Source organism: Symphalangus syndactylus, chromosome 13 (genome assembly GCF_028878055.3).
Source record: "Symphalangus syndactylus isolate Jambi chromosome 13, NHGRI_mSymSyn1-v2.1_pri, whole genome shotgun sequence".
In the NCBI taxonomy this organism is placed as follows: Eukaryota; Metazoa; Chordata; class Mammalia; order Primates; family Hylobatidae; genus Symphalangus; species Symphalangus syndactylus.
This window is the reverse complement of record NC_072435.2, coordinates 34,458,640-34,481,091: the sequence shown is the minus strand read 5'-3', so window position 1 is coordinate 34,481,091 and position 22,452 is coordinate 34,458,640. Positions and strand designations below refer to the sequence as shown.

At 46.6% G+C, this 22,452-nt stretch overlaps 1 protein-coding gene and 1 long non-coding RNA gene across 5 annotated transcripts in view; one reads left to right on the top strand and one right to left on the bottom strand.

Moving 5' to 3' along the window:
* Positions 1–16,020, bottom strand: part of HNRNPM (heterogeneous nuclear ribonucleoprotein M) — a 44,941-nt gene extending 28,921 nt beyond the window's left edge. For 2 of the 4 annotated variants that reach the window (XM_055237510.2, XM_055237511.2), the window contains exons 1-2: positions 15,797–16,020; positions 6,373–6,542 (exon numbers count right to left, since the gene is read on the bottom strand). In XM_055237510.2, coding sequence (XP_055093485.1) covers positions 6,373–6,542; positions 15,797–15,909 — 283 coding nt within the window. In that variant the 5' untranslated portion in view covers positions 15,910–16,020. Of the gene's footprint in view, positions 1–6,372; positions 6,543–15,370; positions 15,386–15,796 lie in introns of those variants that run through there. The other 2 variants (XM_055237513.2, XM_055237512.1) reach the window with 2 other exon arrangements.
* LOC129460021 (uncharacterized) lies at positions 15,445–16,338 on the top strand. Its single transcript, XR_008650124.2, has 2 exons — positions 15,445–15,684; positions 16,102–16,338. It is a non-coding gene; the product is annotated as an uncharacterized lncRNA (long non-coding RNA).
* The last annotated feature ends 6,114 nt before the right edge of the window (positions 16,339–22,452 follow it).

Here is a 22,452-nt window from a genome sequence, read left to right as displayed (position 1 = left end):
TTTGTTTTGTGTTGGGCCCCACAAACTCTACAGCTGGTCCTGCATACAGCACTAGGCTCCACATCTGTAGAGGCAGAATGTTTGAATATAGTAAGATCACAAAACCAGAGCAGCATCTGGATTCTCTTCAGTGAATTAGGCCAGGCTTCATTCTTGCTGCTTTCTAAACCTCCCCATTTAAAGGACACAAATAAATTCAAATTTAGAGCTCAGATTTTGTATCTAAACAGTTAAACAAACTCACATGATTCTAGTCTATACAAAAGGGAAAAAATCAAAGCATTTCAAAAGTTTCTGCAGATTTTCCTCAAGGTTTGGATTGCCAATTCATGACCACCATGACCAGATGTTAGAATCCATCAAGACAACCACCAAAATGGCTGCTGAACTTGAAGATGGCACACAGAAAACAAATGTAAAGTGTTACCCTGGAGAAAACTATCGCTAACCACTCTCCAAAGTCAAAAAATGGGCTTTTGTTGTCCTCTGGATCGGTTTGGTTTAGCAGTACAAGGGTAAAGATAACCCACTTAATGGCCTCAACAAGTCCTGCCTATTCCAACTCTTTTGTTTAAAGGACATTAAAATTATGAGGCTATAGGAAGAAAAAATTTTAATGAAAAACAAGATAAAATTATTTTACAAAAAATTTAAAGATCTGAAGGACATATTTATTAACCACTCTGCACACTGGTTGAAGGCAAGAAAGCCAAGTGTCCAAAGTTTACATCTAGAGCCTCACCCTCTTTGCCCTCTCCTGAAATGTTTCAGAACTAAACTGACACTTTGCACAAAACAGGAGAGAGAATCATCAGTGCAAAGAAATGAAGAACGGAAACATGAGGGATCAGTACAATTTACTTTTGGAGTATGTACTCCTGTGGGACAAACTGAAAAATTATCAGAGCCAAGGGACAGTTATACAAAGCGGCTTTATTTAACCCTTAAAAAGTAAAGCAGTTCCAAAAATGCGGCCACCCTGAGGCCACGTTAAAAGCCATTTGTTTCAAGAGCAGCAGCCATTCAAGGACCACCAACCCTTGTCTCCACTTTGATGAAAATGCCACATAGTGTCAAAATAGTGACTGAAGAGGCCCCAAGTTGATTTCCTACCAGCTATGACTACCACCTAATAACCTTTAAAAAATAAGACTCACAATAATTAATTCAAAACAGCTGCAACCATGTTGTCGAAATTCAAATCCTAGTTGCATGGGAAGTTTCTAGTCTGTGTCCATAAGACACTTGATCAAAAAGCTGTAATTGCAACCCAGAAACCAAGCAAATCCAAACCAAACTTTTTCTCATGGCCATAACCACTTTAACAAAAAGAGAGGTTTAGAAATTAGGACTTCTTCCACCTAACAGTCTAGTCTAGAAATAGCACACCTGACTTCAATCCTTTGTATTAAAAATTTGCTTAAAACATTCTCCCTCTTTTTACCTCAAATGGTATCATCGTTTAGCAGTCACCCGGGGGTCCAGAATGAGTAGTGCTGTCCCCAAGATCATAAGTAATGACCATGCTCCTCACAAACTCATAAAATTCCAACCTCTACCCTGAGAGACCACCAATTAAGTGTTAAGGGATCTGCAATAGCTGCTCATTCATAGTTTCCTACAGGAAAATGGAGCCTTTAAAAGACCACCTCCCTTTTGGTTCTACAGTACCAAGGCAAAGATTTATTTCATGTAGTCAGCACAACTATCGACAAGAATGTGAGGGCAAAATTTGTCAAGTAAACACAGTCTGGTCACATTCCATGAAGTGAAGTTTAACGAGCAAACCATCCAGAGCAGATCACACAGTCAGGACTCAGGGGTAGAGGTGACAGCTTGGCAGTAGCAGCAGTCTTACAGAAACGGCACTCGCAGTTATTAATAAAAAATACGGTTGCTCCTCCCCCTGTGTAAACATGGATGGAATTCACGGAATCCCAAGAGTAGGCTAAGACAAATTCTACTGCAGCTTAAAACATCAAAATATTGAAATGAAAAAACTAAGACATTAAAAAATCTAATACCATATGTTATCTACCTCTATTTAAAATGCTCTAAGAAATCATTTTTGACCAACATTTAAGTGAATTATTAAGAAGACTGCCTTATTCTTAAAACACATCAGGAGGATAAGCAGATGAGCAACCCAAAAAGAACTCAGGCGGTCCCTTGGAGCTACTGTGACCTCACTCTGCTGCACAAACCTTTAGCAAAGTGAGTATTTGTTTTTGTGTTCCCATTTACTGCTCAAGTCTGAAAAAGAAAAAAAGAGGGAATACGGTGCCGAAGCTTCACTGAAGAGAATTCACATGTGATAAGGCCTATATATTTTTTTTAACAGGAGTTTTGGAGGGGGCTTGAAAGTCAGGCATGTTGTCAAACATTCTTCACCTCATAACGGTCAATTCTCAGGCTGCCGCTCTATTGGGGGAGGGGAGTGCACAGAACACATGCACACTCTTTAATATAAAGACACCTTGAAACATGGTAAAATAATTATTCTACATACCTACTTGGCTTATGGCCATGTTAGGAAATGACTGAGCCCACACTCCTCCTTAATTGCGTGGCAATAAGAGAACGGTATTGCTTCCCTAAGACCAGAGACCACACAGGGTAAGCCAGACAGGCTGCACTGCTGGGGCTCAACCTAAGTATTCATGCATATGAACGCTTTAGCATAACAGGCCTTTCTAAAATGCAGGCTGTGGCTGGGCCTGTAATCCTAGCACTCTGGAAGGCCAAGGCAGGCAGATCACCCGAGGTCAGAAGTTCAAGACCAGCCTGGCCAACATGGTGAAACCCTGTCTCTACTAAAAATACAAAAATTAACTGGGCGTGGTGGCGGGTGCCTAATCCCAGCTACTTGGGAGGCTGGGGCAGGAGAATCACTTGAACCCAGGGGGTGGAGGTTGCAGATCACACCACTTCATTCCAGCCTGGGCAAAAGAGCAAGACTTCATCTCAAAAACAAAATAAATAAAATGCAGGCTGCATTTCCAACAGAGGAAAATATGAAAGAGCAAGTAGACTGGGTAGGAATTTTATTTAAACTGAAAATACAGTTCTGCCTAATAGACCCACAATGCAAATTATCTCCAGGAGCCAAGATGGAGGCTTTCTATTGGACTACACTTGCCCTCTGGGCCTTAGTTTTCTGTCAGCTGCAAGTTGAAATTTACTTAAAGTGGTGCATTAAATACTAACAGAAGGATTAAGTGCTTAAAAGAAATCTTTGCTTACACAAGTTAAACTGACTGCTGCTAAACTTGGGATTGACTGAGGGTAAACTACATTCCCGACCTTCCTTTCTTCCTCAACCTGGGCTCTGTTTACTCACTGCAGGTGCAGCTCAGTCCTGCTCTGGTGGCACTGCCCCACCTGGATGCTGCCGGCTGCCTGGTGAGGTCAGGAGAAGCAGCCCATCAAGGAGCTTCCTCCACTCACACAGGACTTGATGGTCTCAAACAAATGTAGCACGACACTAAGTTTAAAGGCCTAAGATCGCCTTTTCTCACAGAAATATTTATTTTTCCCACCCAGTCCTTATGGTCAATCACTTTAAGATGTGTATCCCTTTACCTGTCAGGATACAAACTGGGAGCTGTGGCCTGTTAAGTCACTTTCAAAGGCATAAATGACCAGTTTACTTCCTATGTGGATTTTTAATAGGAAATGCTAGAACGCTGCTAAATGCTAAAATTAAAGCTGGAGAATATGCAGCTGGTATGAAAGATGGGGAAGAGGATCAAGAGTGAGGGAGGAGAATGTGAGACAATCTCTCCCAGGAGTATCCTTAGGAAAAAAAAGCTCCCCTCTTGGCCTAGCTACTTTAGTTCTGAGAGGCTGCAATTAGACAGTACTACAATGACAGAAAATTTCAGTTGAGGACAACTAATTCTAGTTCTTGTTCTACTCATTTCCTGAAACAAAGCTAAGATTCATCAGACCTTAAAACGCAGACTGATAGAGTACTTAGGTTACGACAGCCGAGATCTCTGTGTTTTGGAATTGAGACTAATACTTTTAGGGTTGTAAGTGCCTCTATCTGCCAGTTCTTCTTGTGTATAGTCTTCAAAACACTTAAAACTTATGGGCAACAAATTTCAAGTAAATATTTCAGATTTAAACTAACCACTTAAACATTTTTTGTATACCAAAACGGGAATGAAACCGTCTTTTTAAAAGCACATAAGAAGAGGAGTATTTCTTAAGAAGTCACATGTATGCAAACACAGTAAATTTCTTTAGACCTCACATACTGAATATAAGCATTATCATAAAAAGATTACCTTTCTCTTATGAGTCACTTTACCCACAATCCTATACTGCTAATAAGTTAATTAAACAGCAAAGTAATTAATTTAACCAGTACAGGGGAGCTCTAAACAAGAACATTTTAAGGCTCATTAAAAATAACTGATTTACTGCACACCTGTAATTCTAAATTACACCACCAAAAATACACTGAGAGGGCTGAGCCCAGGCATTCGTAGCAGTATGCCAGGGGAATATGAGAACCAGTTTGGAAGTATCCCAATCAACCACCAGGCTGGCTCCACACTTAAGAGTGCAAAATAGTGAATTGAGGTGAACTGCTTCTACATCCAGAAACACCATGGCTGCTGCTGCTACTACCAGCTTTAAGGTTTCCCAAACCAAATTACTGAATGGTAAAGCAGTAAAAATGTCACCTACTTTATCCAGCATGTCCCAAAACTGGTTCACACACTCCTAAAAATGAAAAAATAATTTGGCCTGCAATCTCTTACAAAATTCTAACAATTGCATTTTCAAAGCCACATTCCTGGTTCTTGGAACTACTATACCTTATTATCAATGGAAATAGCAATTCAGCGGTTCAACCAAATCACGAGAACACAAATTTGGAGGTTATTCCAAAAGCTAATTCGAATGAGGCCCAACTGTACTGTACAGAAATTCTAAGCTTCTATTGAAGCAGCAGTCCCAAAAACCAAGAACACTGCATCTGGGATGCAGCATGACACGCCCTCAGACAAAAAGAAGAAACTGCACTCTTGCCCTAGGAGCATTGGCAGGAATGATTTGGCTGATCAAGGCAGGCACATCAATCTCACACCAAAACGTTTTTCCATCTGTGTTATCTGGAGAAATACCATGTGGGAGCAGCACGCGTGACTGTACGGAGAGGTTCACAGTGCCTAGTGCTTCTTGCATGTCATGGTCAAAATAAGGGATGGGACAATGATGGCAGTGCCATTCATAATTTCAAAATCCAATGCAGGGAGCACCAGTACACATACCAAAATGGCCTATCCACGGGGCATCTCTGTCACTGAAATGTTAAATCATTTGACAAATCAAGCTCACATCTCTTTTCATAATGAATGCTCCAGAAAACCAATGCCTTTCAGTCATGCAAAGACTCCATGAAGGGTAGTTTGAGTCTAGGTCGGGGTGCGGGGGAGGGCGCCTCAAGGCAATATACAAATTGTTCTCTACCACGGTGTTGTCTAAACCAGGGCTGAGCAGTCTCTTTAGTCCTAAGTGCCACCAGCAGGGCCAAGAATCAGGAAAGGAAGACGATAGCAGCACAAGAGGGAAGGAGAGAGAGAGAGGACACCGCAGTGTGCACGGGGGTGAGGATCACAGAGGCAGGCCTCCTCGGGCCTCCTGGGGGCAGCAGAGCTTGGTTGCTTCCCCTGCCCTCGGCTGGAAGGTGGACACCTAGGCTATGACAATCCACATCCTAAGGCACCGCGTTATAAAGCAGATACCTTATTCTGAGCTCTCCAATGGCCAATCTACTCTATTTTTTCCCAGAGGGGAAAAAGCCTAAAAGTTAAAATACAAGCTAATGTTTTATAGTTTGGAATCTGAGAAGCATAAGGTACAGCTACCACATTTTGATCCCAGGAAGACATCCACAAAATTTTAAACAAGCTATCTTCCTGTGAAACTTAAAAAGCTTAAAAAAAAAAAGAAAAAGGAAAAAAAAAGAAAAAAAGGAAAGAGGAAAAATCTCTCCCACCTAACGTGCAAAATTCAAAAAATTTCAACACAAAAAAGGCTCCCCGGAAGCTAATCGAAGCCTTATTAACCATACTAAGCCAGTAAAATCAACTGTAGGCCAAAGGACCATACAAACCATCCTGTTTGACACACAGGAATATGACCACAAAACAAAACAAAACAAAACAAAACAGCAACAAAAAAAAAACACAAAACAAACAAAAAAACTGAGGTGGGGTAAGGGGGCTTCACTCTTAAGCCTGAAAAGAACATCCTCTACCCAGAGCCGCTTCCACTGACCAAAAATAACCAAGGAATTAGCCACAGAAAAGATGACACACCAACCTTCTCACCCTACTCAATCACCAGTACCATTACCTTTTTCTTTAACCAGGTCTTTAAGTGACTGCCATTTCACATCAAAAGGTATGTTTGTAATGAAGGCTCTGTATCTTTTAGTTGGATTGGCATATGGCTCAAAGCGATTGCCTCCTCTTTTTATGTTTTTCTCCTTCCTCTTCTCATTCTGAGCAGGTCGTTCTCCTTCACTGAATTCAAGAGAGAAAAAAAGGTAAAGGTTTTATATGTCAGCACAATGTGAAAGACAATTATTTGATTTGCCAGGTTTACAATTCCACACAAAGTTACATATGACACAAGACTAGTATTGGTCAGATGCGGTGGCTCACACCTGTAATCTTAGCACTTTGGGAAGCCAAGAAGGGGGGATTATTTGAGGCCAGGAGTTCAAGACTAGCCTGGGCAACACAGCAAGACCCTGTCTCAACAACAACAAAATATATATAAAACTTAGCCAGGTGTGGTGGTGCACTTGCAGTCCCACTTTTTAAAAATCCAAAAAGGTGGGAAAGAAACCATTCCCTACACAACCCTACTACTTTGAAGCTGGGAAACTCGAGTCTGAGCAACGCTGGGAGGTGGAAGACAGCATGCAGACAATCCCACCTTTGACAAAGAAGGGTGGCTGCTTTTCTGGCACAGCCTTCCCATCGCACTCTTTACCTTTGTGTGTTAGGTGCCAACACACTGTAACACCAGCCATTTTTTTTTTTTTTTTTTGAGACGGAGTCTCGCTCTGTCGCCCAGGCTGGAATGCAGTGGCGCAATCTCGGCTCACTGCAAGCTCCGCCTCCCGGGTTCACGCCATTCTCCTGCCTCAGCCTGTCCGAGTAGCTGGGACTACAGGCGCCCGCCACCACGCCTGGCTAAATTTTTTGTATTTTTAGTAGAGACGGGGTTTCACCATGGTCTTGATCTCCTGACCTCGTGATCCGCCAGCCTCGGCCTCCCAAAGTGCTGGGATTACAAGCGTGAGCCACCGCGCCCGGCCAACACCAGCCATCTCTAGGTAGCAGCCATCAGGCTTGGAAGCCCGGGCACTGGCTGACAGGGCTCCTTCCTCAGCTGCCAGCTCAAGTGCAACCCCTCTGACTACAGGGAGGCACAGATGAAAGCTGACCAGGAACAAGTGAGGAGCCAGAAGCCACCTCAAGTTTCTTAAGCAACTCAGCCTTGCACCTTCTGCTTCCCAAGTCCTGTGTGTCCCACCAGTGAGAATCCAGTGACTCCCAGATCACAGGCTCTACTACAGAATTTGTGATCTATGACAAAACTGGAAAAAAAAACAAAAAGCCAAGACTACAGTATTAATGATTTATAAAAGTATCTTTAACTGAAGAGCTGATCTTTATTCTGGGATGTAACTTTCTTCCGTGGAAGAAAGGTAGTGTTTAAACACCAGATAGTAGCTGGAGAAGCTACTATTTTAAAATGTTAAAATAACATTTTAAAATGTGATTTACTTGAGGCCAGGTGCGGTGACTCCCATCTGTAATCCCAGCACTCTGGGAGGCTGGGGCAGGTGGATCACTTGAGGTCAGGAGTTCAAGACCAGCCTGGCCAACATGCTGAAACCCCATCTCTACTAAAAATACAAAAATTAGCTGGTCGTGGTGGCACATGCCTGTAATCCCAGCTCTCAGGAGGCTGAGGCAGGAACATCGCTTGAACCCGGGGTGGGGGAGGTTACAGTGAGCCGAGATCGCGCCATTGCACTCCAGCCTGAGTGACATGATGAGACTCTGTCTCAGAACACACAAACAAAAAGAAGTATTCACTTGAAACCAGGTATGGTGGCTCACAGCTATAATCCCAGCACTATGGGAGGTCAAGGCAGGAGAATCTTACTTAAGCCCAAGAGTTTGACAAATAAGACCCTATCTTTATTTTAAAAAATAATAATAATTAGCTGAGTCTAGTGTCGTGCACCTGTAGTCCCAGCTACTCAGGAGGCTGAGCTGGGAGGATGGCTCGAGTCCAGGACGTCAAGATTGCAGTGAACTATGATTGTACCACTGCACTCCAGCCTGGTTGACAAAGCGAGACCCTGTCTCAAAAATAGTAACGTATTTACTTGGAAAAATTTTAAAGTCAGCAACTTTGTGTAGTCCCCAAACACAAGAGTGCCAAGTGGTATCCCAGCAGAGGTATCACTGGTATGAGCTACACCCAAATCAACACAAGGTAAAACCAAAGAAAGCAGCTTCCTCTGTGATCTCAACTATACCAATACACAAGCAACAGGCTTCCCTTCCCAAGGGCTGGCAGACGAGGCGATGTTACGGCGGCTCCAATCCCTAGATGCCTAGAACGCAATCTACCTGAGTCCACGAGACTGGCTTCACACCACAAAGCAGATCCCACAGACCTACAACTGTTACCCAGGCCACTTGTCTACTCCAAAAGAAAGTCCTTCACCAAAGTCTGCCAAATAGAATCTATCTGCCAAATCATCTCCTACTCTTTCCTGGAAAATGATGACGACAGTGTTAGAAAAACTCATAAAACATAACAGAATCTACACATCATGGTCCACCAGAGGATTCACAGATGGAAATGAATTTTAATATTGTTACTTTTGAAGTCCCAAATACTTTTAAGATTTACAAAAAAAAAACATTCTGACACAGAGTCCATGATGAATATTTCCAGTCTTTCACCAGACTGCTTAAGCTCACCTATAAACTACAAAATGTATAAATAACTAATTACAGCCAAAGCAGGTAACAAAGTGTCTAACCTATATTCCACAGGTGCATACTATGGCTACGAATAAACTACCCAATCTAACCACAGAAGCTGAGCATTTGGTTTGGGGTTAATCCACATGACATCACTCACCATTGAGAAAGCGTCTCTCACCATGCTTAATGGGCACAGCACCTCTGAAAACAAATCCTTCCCTGGCTAATCATGCCCTCTGAGAGATTTCCTCAGTAAAGAGATTAGAACTATCTCTTGTCATTTCCAACTTTTAAAAATTGACCTTTTTGGAAACCGACCACCAACTAATTCTTGACAGACTTATAGAGAATGACCCTCAAAGAAATATCATTCAAGACACATATTCAAGCAGACTGGCCACGGTGGCTCATGCCTGTAGTCCCAGCAGTTTGGGAGGCTGAGGTGAGTTGAGTGCTTGAATCCAGGAGTCTGAGACCAGCCTGGGTAACATGGCAAAACCGTGTCCCTACAAAAAAAATAAAATTAGCCAGGTATGTTGGCGCACGACTGCGGTCCCAGCTATGCAGAAAGAAGACAGCCTGGCTCCAGGAGGTCAAGGGTACAGTGAGCCATGATTGCACCACTACACTCCAGCCTGGGGTAACAGAGGGAGACCCTGTCTTGGCAAGGGAAGGGGAAGGGGAGTGACATATTCAAGTTTAGATGATGTGATAGTATAAAAGTGATGTCCTGAAAAGCTCTTTTTTAACACGTCCAATCCTATTTTCTCACTATCTTCAGGATAAAATTAGGGGAATATTCTTCTCTAATCCATGTATATGTATATAAACTTAACTCTGCAAGTTTTTTCAACTTTTGGCTGGGCGCGGTGGCTCACGCCTGTAATCCCAACACTTTGGGAGGCCGAGGCGGGCAGATCACCCGAGGTCAGGAGTTCAAGACCAGCCTGGCCAACATGGTGGAAACCTGTCTCTACTAAACATACAAAAATCAGGCCAGGCACGGTGGCTCACATCTGTAATCCCAGCACTTTGGGAGGCCGAGGCAGGTGGATTATCTTAGGTCAGGAGTTTGAGACCAGCCTGGCCAACATGATCAAACCCCGTCTCTACTAAAAATACAAAAATTAGCTGGGCGTGGTGGCAGGCACCTGTAATCCCAGCTGAGGCAGGAGAATTGCTTGAACCCAGGAGGCGGGGTTGCAGTGAGCCGAGATTATGCCACTGCACTCCAGCCTGGGTGACAAGAGTGAAACTCTGTCTCAAAAACAAAACAAAACAAAACCAAAAATTAGCCGGACATGGTGGCGGGCGCCTGTAATCCCAGCTACTCTCTACTTGGGAGGCTGAGGCAGGAGAATCACTTGAACGGGAGGCGGAGGTTGCAGTGAGCTGAGATCGCGCCACTGCATTCCAGCCTGGACAACAAGAGCAAAACTCCATCTCAAAAAAAAAACAACTAATTAATTAATTAAATTAAATTAAAAATACGATTAATGCCTGTAATCGCAGCACTTTGGGAAGCCAAGGTTGGTGGATCACTTGAGCTCAGGAGTTCAAGAACAGCCTGGGCAACATGGTATAACCCTATCTCTATAAAATATTAGATCGGCATGGTACCATGTGCCTGTGGTCCTATTTACTCAGAAGGCTTAGGTGGAAGGATCACTTGAGCCCAGGAGCTGGAGTTGCAGTGAGCAGGGATCGTACACTGCACCCCAGCCTGAGGGACAAGAGTGAAACTCCATCTCAAAAAAACAAAAAAAAAAACAAAAAAACAAACAAACAAAAAAAAACCCTAATAAAAAGATTGAGTGCCAGGCCGGGCGCAGTGGCTCACGCTTGTAATCCCAGCACTTCGGGAGGCCGAGGCGGGCGGATCATGAGGTCAGGAGATCAAGACCACGGTGAAACCCTGTCTCTACTAAAAATACAAAAAATTAGCCGGGCGTGGTGGCGGGCGCCTGTAGTCCCAGCTACTCGGAGGCTGAGGCAGGAGAATGGCGTGAACCCGGGAGGCGGAGCTTGCAGTGAGCCGAGATCGCGCCACTGCACTCCAGCCTGGGTGAGAGAGCGAGACTCCGTCTCAAAAAAAAAAAAAAAAAAAAAGATTGAGTGCCTAATCTGCGAAAGACCACCAAATAGTGAGTGACTGCCTACCCTCTCTTAAGGTCTTCATGCCGTTCCCATGCATAACACTCACTACTTTTGGAGTTTCTCATCAAGGAAAGGGTGCAGTTTGAAACGGCAATCCCAATACCCTGAAATTGTGATCACATCTCCTGAGGGACAAGGACCCCTCTGCCCTTGTGAGAACCATCCCTTATATAAAGTGATTCTTCACAGAAATCCCTTAAGTCCTGCGCTGCTCTAATGTATGTAAGGTTTGGAGAGCACTATTCACAGCACCATCCCAGCTCCAAGGCCACCACTGAACTACCCACATGACTCAAGCTCTTTCTGTCTCTAGTGCTTTACCAGCAAAACCAGCCCAACCTGTATGCATGGTAGCTCAGACGGACACTGTGACAATCAACAAAGAATGGCAAAACAAAAAGCAGCTTATCTAGGGAAGCAGTACTGCATGTGGCTAAGAGCTAGGGTCACTATGTCGTCACTAGGCCTCGGTCCTATGGAGGTTACTACCTACACACTTACAGCTTTAAAAGAGACTCTTGGCACACAGTAACTGAGGCAATGATGTATTTTTCTACCAATAATTTTATTGAGAAGGGTAGAGAGGGGGACTGATTCACTCCTAGCCTTCTACTGTTCAGACTTTAAAACTAGTAAACCAGAGCCAAGGCTGAGAAAACCTAGGCATTATAATCATTACAGACTACCAAAGGGACAATTTAGCTTTTAACCCTATGACTGCAAAATATGGTAATGGGGAAGTCCATTGGAGAACCACCCCTCCCCCAAAAAAAAACAAGCAAGCTAATCTCTGCAGGCTAGCATCTCTTTCCCTAACCAGAATAAAAGCAAAGAGCCGAGTGAAAGCAAAGGCCTGGCAGCAGGCATTCAAATAATCCAAAACCCTGTCTTCTAATCTTGAGCTTACCATCTGACATGCCTCCAAAATCCTTTTTACTGAATAAACAATCACTTTTTAAAGTACAGCAAACACTCGAATGCATTGTATAGAGAATCTGATTTAAATAAAACAATTCAAATGACTGTTTACTGAGTGGTTACCAAGGTAGTATCATGAAAGCAGCAAGCTGCCTGGGAGTCAGAATGGCCTCCCCTGGAGTCTTTAGGTCAAGTTTCTGAACCTGGGTTTAAGTGTTTAAAACGAAGTTTTCTTGATTGTCAAACGGAGTCAACTCTAACAGTACCTCCTCAGGAATCTACCCTAAATATATATTTTTATTTTTAAAAATAACCAATCCATCTGTTTCTGATTCACCCACAAAATTACTCAGGAAGGGGCCGGGTGCGGTAGCTCACGCCTATAATCCCAGCACTTTGGGAGGCCAAGAGTGGAGATCAGCTGGCTGCCAGTGCTCCAACCTTAAAACGCTATAGCAACTTCAGTGGGTTTTTTTGTTTTAAGAAAGAGTCTCGCTCTGTCGCCCAGGTTGGAGTGCAGTGGCCCGATCTCGGCTCACTGCAAGCTCCACCTCCCAGGTTCACGCCATTCTCCTGCCTCAGCCTCCCCAGTGGCTGAGACTACAGGGGCCCAGCACCACGCCCGGCTAATTTTTTGTATTTTTAGTAGAGACGGGGTTTCACCGTGTTAGCCAGGATGGTCTCGATCTCCTGACTTCGTGATACGCCCGCCTCGGCCTCCCAAAGTGCTGGGATTACAGGCGTGAGCCACCGCGCCCGGCCTGTTTTTTTTTTTTTTTTTGGGAGAGACAGGGTTTCACCATGTTGCCCAGGCTGGTCTTGAACTCCTGAGCTCAAACAGTCCTCTCACCTCAGCCTCCCAAAGTGCTGGGATTACAGGTGTCAGCCACTACACCCAGCACAACTTCAGTTCTTAATAAAGCATGCACTCAAATCTCTGCTCTTGGGATACTCTCTTCTCTGCCTCTCCCCAACCATCTTCTTCTCCTCCACTTCATCTTCCTGTCATGAAGGAACAGGTCTCTGCCCCCAGCAGGTGGCGGGGGTCACCTCCTCCACTCTTTCTACCAAGCAACTCCACTAACTTCTATCACAGCATAATTACCTTACTACAAATATGTTAATGGCCTCTCCACTCTGCATGGAGTGCAAAAGTATAGGCTTCTAAAGAGCTTTCCTTGTTAAGACTTGTAATTTTTTTTTTTTTTTTTTTTTTTTTTTGAGACGGAGTCTCGCTCTGTCGCCCAGGCTGGAGTGCAGTGGCGCAATCTCGGCTCACTACAAGCTCCGCCTCCCGGGTTCACGCCATTCTCCTGCCTCAGCCTCTCCGAGTAGCTGGGACTACAGGCGCCCGCCACCACGCCCGGCTAATTTTTTGTATTTTTTAGTAGAGACGGGGTTTCACCGTGGTCTCGATCTCCTGACCTCGTGATCCGCCCGCCTCGGCCTCCCAAAGTGCTGGGATTACAAGCGTGAGCCACCGCGCCCGGCCAAGACTTGTAATTAAAAAAAAAAAAAAAAAAAAAAAGTTTTCCACAGGCCCTATCAAAAACATCCAAGTGCTGCCAGCTTCCTAAACTATCCTCTATGAAGCTAGTACTAGACCTTGAGACTTTGAGGCTCTTTCTCACAAAGGCTATTTTATTCTACAACTTTCAGGTTCCAACAGTCCACATGTAGTTGTAAAATGACTCAGTCACAAAATGACTATTTGAAAATGGACAGGGGAAAATGGAAAATTTGAGAAATGCACCCCAGATGCTATAATCTATTAATTTACCCTATCACCTAGCAAGTTCTACCAGCACTCCTTCCTGCATACGGTAAATAAATTTATCTTAAAGCCCTCCAAATACCACCCTCAGAAATCCTACCAGCTTCCGTAGATAGATGCTGAAAAAGTCAAAATTAACACATTCCTTCCCAGAGTTTTCAATAGTAAAATGCTGAGAATAGAGGAAGCTTTTCTCATTTCTAAGGGCCAGTAACCATGGTATTTTATTTCTCCCTACCTAAGGAGGAAAAGAATCTGGAATTTTCTCCGGATTTATTATTTAACAATATAGCTAGCACTTAGGGAACGTTCTTAACGTAAGCGTTCAACTAGGCAGGGCGCAGTAGCTCATGCCTGTAATTTCAGCATTTTGGAAGGCCTAGGCAGGAGGATGGCTTGAGCCCAGGAGTTTCAGACCAGCCTGGGCAACACTCGGAGACCTCGTCTCCTCAAAAAATAAAAAAATTAGTCGGGCATGGTGGTGCCGCGCCTGTGATCCCAGCTACTCAGGAGGCTGAGATGGAGGGATCGCTTGAGCCCGGGAGTTCGAGGCTGCAGTGACCTGTGATCGTGCCACTGCATCCCAGCTTGGGCAACAGAGCAAGACCCTGTCTCAAAGAAAAAAATTAAATATATAAGTGCTCAACCACATTCATTTTAATCTCCATAAACTAAGTTTCACACATTACAATATGAGGAAGGCAAAAATCACAGACAGAAAGGAAAGAAAACGGAGGAAGTCAGTATTTAATGGCTACACTTTCTGTTTCCGATGGTGAAAAAGTTCTGGACATGAAGTAGTGACGGTTACAGCACACTGAGTCAGTGTACTCAATGCCACTGAACTGTACGCTTAAAAAATGGTTAAAATGGCAAAGTCTACGTTATGTCTATTTTACCATAATGAAATAAATGTCTGGGAAATCCAATGTTTACCCAGGCTTCCCCTTCCTTCCTGGCCGCTGATCTTGGAGCCAAAACCTCTCTCTCAAGTGTCTGTAATCAGAATGAATGAGTTTCACCGGGGCACAAATCATGCTTCCTCCTTTAAAGAAACTTTTAAAAGCCAAGGAGTCGAAGAGCCCCGAGCAGGTCTCGAAAAGCTGATGAAGCCTGAAAGTAAATGAACCCGCCTCATGACAGAACAGCTTCCCCAGAAACACGGGAAAAAGGGGATTCCTCCCCCGACTTCGTGTCTGTCTGCCTCTGAGGGTGAACGCTGAGCAGCAGATCCCATCTCTCCGCTAATACCTGCGGCGCACCCGGGGAGGAGCGGGAAGCGGCGAGGGACTTGAGCCAGGGCCAGAGCGTGGGGCGAGGGGCGGTTCCGAGGGAGGCACTTCCCGCGGAGCGCGGTCGGCGCGCGCGGGGACTCAGGGGAGGGGCAGGAGGGGAGCCCCCCGACCCGGCCTCGCGGCCCTTCCTGACGCTTCCCTCGCTCGGTTACCGTTGACTCGGGTTGACTGCCCGCGAGGCCCCGGGCGCACATCCCCTCTCCTCCCCCAACGTTACGGATCGGAAAACACACCCCGGGAGGAGAGGGGGCGGGGGGGTGAAACCCGGCCCCCGAGGTCACCCTCCCGGGGAGCGGCCGGGTAGGCCTCAGAGACTCTCCGGTCCGGACCCGCGCCATCAACCCCCATGCGCAGCGGCTGGGCCTGAGGCCTCGGCGACGGGGTTAGCCCCGGCCTGGAAGGACTGAGGGTGCAGAGGCTCGAGGCCTGGGGTAGGGGACGATTCTGGAGGCTCCCCCGGCTCCCCGCTTACGGCCCTGGACGCCGCCACCCTGGGCAGGCGGTACGGGAACAGCCGGGGCCGAGACCGCGCGGGGGTTAGGCCGCCAACAGACCTGAGCCGTCGGCCGCAGACAGGAACCCTTACCCGTGGCAAAGGACCGTGGGATACTCACCCCTTAGGGCCGGGAGCCCCGTTGCCGCTCGGCACGCCGGGCGCGCCGCTCTCTTCCTCCATTTTGATCTCCGTCGCCGCCACCTCGGCCGCCGCTTCGACCCCTGCCGCCATTTTCTCCGCGTCTGGGCTTTGTGTGAGCGAACGGGCTGCACCGCGCTGCGCCTGCGCGCCCACGTGACCCGACGCGACCAGTAACACCTGCGCGCGCAGCTGCCGGCTGCCTCCTTGGCCCCACCCGCCCCGGGCCACGCCCCCGCCGCGCGCAGGCGCAGACCGCCAGCTGTTGATTCCTTCTCTCTCCAGATACACTCGCGTTAGGCACCGACTGGCTGTTCCCGGCGCCCTTCCTCGGAGAACGATAAAGGAGGCATCTCCCCACTCCACCCCACACAAACACCTAGACCTAGTCACTCTCAGCTTTCTGTAACCAGAGCTGGAGCATAGGGGAAGCAATCATCCTGTCTAGAGATTCCTGGAAGTTTTAGATCAAGCTTGTCCAACCCGCGGTCCGGCACACGATTCGTAAACTTTCTTAAAACATTGTGTCTTTTTGTGTGATTTTTTGTGTGTGTGTGTGGTAACGCAATTGCGCGGTTCTCCAGCGCGAACTTTGTAGCCAACAACGGAACGACATGGAATAATATCAGAGTATTATCCGTAATTCGCATTATAATTGCAAACAGTTCGGCCAGAAGAAATGGAAAACTGTTAAAACTCACTAATAAAGGCCGGGCGCGGTGGCTCACCCTTGTAATCCCAGCACTTTGGGAGGCCGAGGCGGGCGAATCACGAGGTCAGGAGATTGAGACCACGGTGAAACCCCGTCTCTACTAAAAATACAAAAAATTAGCCGGGCGTGGTGGCGGGCGCCTGTAGTCCCAGCTACTCTGGAGGCTGAGGCAGGAGAATGGCGTGAACCCGGGAGGCGGAGCTTACAGTGAGCCGAGATCGCGCCACTGCACTCCAGCCTGGGCGGCAGAGCGAGACTCCGTCTCAAAAAAAAAAAAAAAAAAAAAAAAAATTCACTAATAATGGGGCCAGGCGCTGTGGCTCACGCCTGTAATCCCAGCACTTTGGGTTTGGGAGGCCGAGGCGGCGGATCACCTGAGGTCAGGAGTTCGAGACCAAACTGGCCAACATGATGAAACCCCGTCTCTAGTAAAAATAAAAAAAATTAGCTGGACGTGGTGGCGGGCGCCTGTAATCCCAGCTACTCGGGAGGCTGAAGCAGGAGAATCGCTTGAACCCGGGAGACGGAGGTTGCAGTGAGCCGAGATCACACCACTGCACTGCAGCCTGGGAGATAGATTGAGACTCCATCTCAAAAAACAAAAAGATAACTATTGAGTACTGGGCTTAATACCTGAGTGATGAAATAATCTGTACAACAAACCCCCATGACAAGTGTTTACCTGTTTAACAAACCTTCACATTCACCCCCAAACCTAAAAGTTAAAAACATAAAATTTTTAAAAAATTAATGGCCGGGCGCGGCAGCTCACGCCTGTAATCCTATCACTTTGAGAGGCCAAAGTGGGCAGATCACGAGGTCAAGAGATCAAGAGCATCCTGGCCAACATGGTGAAACCCTGTCTCTACTAAAAATACAAAAATAAGCCCGGCGTGGTGGCAGGCGCTCGTAATCCCAGCTACTGGGGAGCCTGAGGCAAGAGAATCGCTTGAACCCAGGAAGGAGGAGGTTGCGGTGAGCCGAGATCGTGCCACTGCACTCCAGCCTGGTAACAGAGCAAGACTCCATCTCAAAAAAAAGAGAATAGTAATAATAATAAAGAGCGAAAGGACTCTGTTGCAATGTTGCATAAAATGAATTATGACAGAATTCAGGGTGTATTCTGTACTAGGCATAATGCCGTATAGTCTTATTTTTGTACACATTCGTGGCTTCAGTTTTATGGTGCTGTGCAGCCTCCAATGTGCCATTCTCCAAGTGCAGACAGTCGAATTGGCACCATCAGATGTTACGTGTGCTTGTGGCAACTTGGGCAGTAAGATGCAGCGATTATCTTTTTTTTTTTTGAGATGGAGTTTCGCTCTTGTTGCCCAGGCTGGAGTGCAATGGCGCGATCTCGGCTCACTGCAACTTCCACCTCCTGGGTTCAAGCTATTCTCCTGTCCCAGCCTCCTGAGTAGCTGGGATTACAGGTGCGTGCCAGCACGCCCGGCTAACTTTTGTATTTTTAGTAGAGACAAGGTTTCATTATATTGATCAAACTGGTCTCGAACTCTTGACCTTGTGATCCGCCTGCCTCAGCCTCCCAAAATGCTGGGATTATAGGCATAAACCACCGCGCCTGGCCTTCAATGCAGCGATTATCAATAATACTTCTGTTTTTTTTTTTTTTTTGGAGACAGTCTTGCTCTGTCACAGAGGCTGGAGTGCAGTGGTGCCATCTCAGCTCACTGCAACCTCCACCTCCTGGTTTCAAGCGATTCTTCTGCATCAGCCTTCCAAGTATCTGGGATTACAGGCACATGACACGACGCCTGGCTAAATTTTGTATTTTTTAGTAGAGATGGGGTTTCGCCATGTTGGCCACGCTAGTCTCGAACTCCTGACCTCAGGTGATCTGCCCACCTCAGCCTCCCAAAGTGCTGGGATTACAGGTGTGAGTCACTGCACCCAGCCTATCAATAATATTTCAATCTACCTTTGTAAATGATAGCTCACTGCAAACTTGAACTCCTGAGCTCAAGCGATCCTTCCCTGTTTAGCCTGTCAAGTAGCTGGGACTACAGGTGCATGCCACTGCACTTGGCTAATTTTTTATTTTTATTTTTTGGTACAGATAGTGTCTTGCCGTTTTGTCCAGGATGGTCTCGAACTCCTAAGCTCAAGCGATCCTACAGCCTTGGCCTCCCACAGTGTGTTGTAAGCCTGAGCCACTGTGCTGGTCCTTAGGAGATTATTAAAGACAGGTTAGCACCAAATTAAAACTCTTCTCTATGAAAGTATTGGAATAGATTTGCAAAGAAAACAGTTTTCCTTCTCTCTCTCTCTGTTTATCTCTCTTTTTGTAGAGACAGGGTCTCGCTATGTTGGCCAGGATGGTCTCTAACTCCCAGCCTTCAAGCAATCGTACTGCCTTGGCCTCCCAAAGTGCTGGGATTTCAGGCATGAGTCACCCCACCTGGTCTCTCTCTTCCTCGTGGCATGTCCTGAGGCATCTGTATATCAACTCCTGGGGCACCATATGCCAAAGTTGGCCTGAGGAAAGATGAGTGTCAGGCTGTGTAGGGAGTTCAGCTGCAGGGGCAAGGAAGGCCCCCCCGAGGGGCAGGAGAGCTCATGTGCACAGGTGTGATGCTCCGTTTTTGCAGACCACTGGCACGTCAGTCACCCCATGCCTAGGAGGCCCTGCCCATCTCTCTGGCTACCTGCCCCTCAATCACACTGCCCCAGCCCTGGGGTTCCTCCCTGCTGTGCTCTTCCTACAGGCTAAGCAGTTTCCAGCCTCTGGGCCTTTGTGCTTAGCTGTTTCCTCCACTCCCATGGTCACACAGGCTTCTCCTTGCCCTTCCAGTCCAGGCAGAGTTTTTCTTCCTTTGTGAGTGAGCTACATACCAGGCGGGGATTCATATGGAAAACAGACCTTGAGCAATCAGCTCCTCCACTCTGAGGCTCAGTTTGCTTAACTGAAAATATGGTTAATACGAAATGCACCAGGCTGGGGTGGCTCACGCCTGTAATCCTAGCAGTTTGAGAGGCCGAGTCAGGTGGATCATTTGAGGTCAGGAGTTCAATACCAGCCTGGCCAATATGGCGAAACCCCATCTGTACTAAAAATACAGAAATTAGCCAGGCATGATGGTGGGTGCCTGTAGTCCCAGCTACTCAGGAGGCTGAGACTGGAGAATTTCTTGAACTCGGGAGGCGGAGGTTGCAGTGAGCAGAGATAGCGCCACTGCGCTCTAGCCTGGGCAACAGGGCGAGACTCCATCTCAAAAAAAAAAAAAAAAGAAAGAAAGAAAAGGAAGGAGGGAGGGAGGAAGGAAGGAAGGAAAGAAAGAAAGAAAGAAAGGCACCAGAACTCACCTTTCAGGGCTGCCCTGAGCTTTAAAAGCAGACAGATGCCAAGAGCCTTTAAATATAAAAGAATTGGCAGGCAGAAAGCACTCAAGAAGTAGGTGTTGTTATTAGAATAACTGCATTCTGGGCCAGGCTCAGTGGCTCACGCCTGTAATCCCAGCACTTTAGGGGGCCAAGGTAGGTGGATCATCTGAGGTCAGGAGTTCGAGACCAGCCTGGTCAACATGACAAGACTTCATCTCTACTAAAAATACAAAACTTAGCTGCCTGTGGTCCCAGCTACTTGGGAGGCTGAGGCAAGAGAGAATCGCTTGAACCCGGGAGGCAGAGGTTGCAGTAAGCCAAGATCACACCACTGCACTCCAACCTGGGTGATGGAGTAAGACTCTGTTTCAAAAAAAAAAAAAATAGCAACAACAACAAAAAACACGCATTCTGCATCTTTCCTGAGTCTTCCTCCAAAAGGAGTCCTGGGGTCACCCCAGCTCCACTTCCTACAGCTCTGGGACCTTAGATTAAGGCTTCCCTGCCCTGGGCCTCAGTCTTCTTACCTGTAAAATGGAGGTAGTAACCACTTCTTCCCTAACAAGTGACAGTCAAAGGAGGGAAAGACTCAGAACTATGCCCAATCTATAGTCACCCGACGTCAGTGTGGATATTGTCACCATTTTTTAAAAATTGTTTGTTTGCTTTAGAGACAGGGTCTTACCCTGTTGCCCAGGATAGAGAGCAGAAGTATAATTATAGCTCACTGCAGCCTGGAACTCCTGGATTCAAGGGATCCTCCCACCTCAGCCTCCTGAGTAACTGTGACCACAAGTGCATGCCACCATGTCCAGCTGATATATATATGTATTTATATATTTAGTAAAGACACAAATATATATATATATTTAGCAAAGACAGGGTCTCACTATGTTGCCAAGGCTGGTCTCAAACTCCTGGGCTCAACTGATCTTCCTGCCGAAGCCTCCCAAAATGCTGGAATTACAGGCGTCAGCCACCAGGCCTGGCCCATGTTGGACTCTCTACACTTAACTAAAAACTAATAGTGGCTAGGCGCAGTGGTGCATGCCTGTTGTCCCAGCTGCTGGGGAAACTGAGACAGGATTGCCTGAGCCCAGGAGGTTGAGGCTGGAGTGAGCCGTGATTGTGCCACTGCACTCCAATCTGGGTGATGGAGCAAGACCCCATCTCAAAAAAAAGAAAAAAAGAGGCCAGCATGGTCTGTGGACTGGTAGATGCAAAGTAAGAGGAAATTGTTCTTATGTCTACTTTATTTTTCTATTTTTTATTTTTATTTTATTTTATTTTTTTTTTGAGACAGAGTCTCGCTCTGTCGCCCGGGCTGGAGTGCAGTGGCGCAATCTCGGCTCACTGCAAGCTCCGCCTCCCGGGTTCACGCCATTCTCCTGCCTCAGCCTCCGAGTAGCTGGGACTACAGGCGCCCGCCACCGCGCCCGGCTAATTTTTTGTATTTTTTAGTAGAGACGGGGTTTCACCGTGGTCTCGATCTCCTGACCTCGTGATCCGCCCGCCTCGGCCTCCCAAAGTGCTGGGATTACAAGCGTGAGCCACCGCGCCCGGCCTATTTTTTGAGACAGAGTTTCACGATGTCACCCAGTCTGAAATGCAGCGGTGCAACTGATCTCGGCTTACTGCAACCTCTGCCTCCCAGGTTCAAGCGATTCTCCAGTCTCAGCCTCCAGAGTAGCTGGGATTCCAGGCACCTGCCATCACACCCCACTAATTTTTTTTTTTTTTTTTTGTATTTTTGGTAGAGACGGGGTTTCACCATGTTGGCCAGGCTGGTCTTGAACTCCTGACCTCAGGTGATCCACCCATCTCGGCCTCTCAATGTGATTACAGGCATGAGCCACCATGCCCAGCCCTTATGTATATTTTAAAAATCATTTCTTTTATAACACTGCTACCTGATTTTCACTTAAAGACTGAGACTTTGCTTCTTCCCATGGGCTTCAGAACAGATTCCTCAAAACAAGCCAGTGGTTTTTATTGTTTTTTGTTTTTGTTTTTTTTGAGACAGAGTCTCGCTGTCTCGCCCAGGCTAGAGTGCAATGGTGCGATCTTGGCTCACTGAAACCCCTGCCTCCCGGATTCAAGCGATTCTCCTGCCTCAGCCTCCCGAGTAGGTGGGACTACAGGCATCTGCCACCACGCCCAGCTAATTTTTGTATTTTTAGTAGAGACGGGATTTCACCATATTGGCTAGGCTGGTCTCAAACTCCTGACCTTGTGATCCGCCCGCCTCAGCCTCCCAAAGTGCTGGAATTACAGGCGTGAGCCACTGTGCCTGGCCAACCAGTGTTTTTTTTTTTGTTTTTTTTTTGGTTTTGTTTTGTTTTTGAGATGGAGTCTCTCTCTGTTGCCAGGCTGGAGTGCAGTGACGCCATCTCAGCTCACTGCACCACCTCCCAGGTGCAAGCGATTCTCCTGCCTCAGCTTCCTATGTAGCGCCTGGGATTACAGGCGCGCACCACCACGCCCAAGTAATTTTTATATTTTTAGTAGAGACAGGGTTTCACCATGTTAGCCAGGATGGTCTCGATCTCTTGACCTTGTGATCCGCCCGCCTCAGCCTCCCA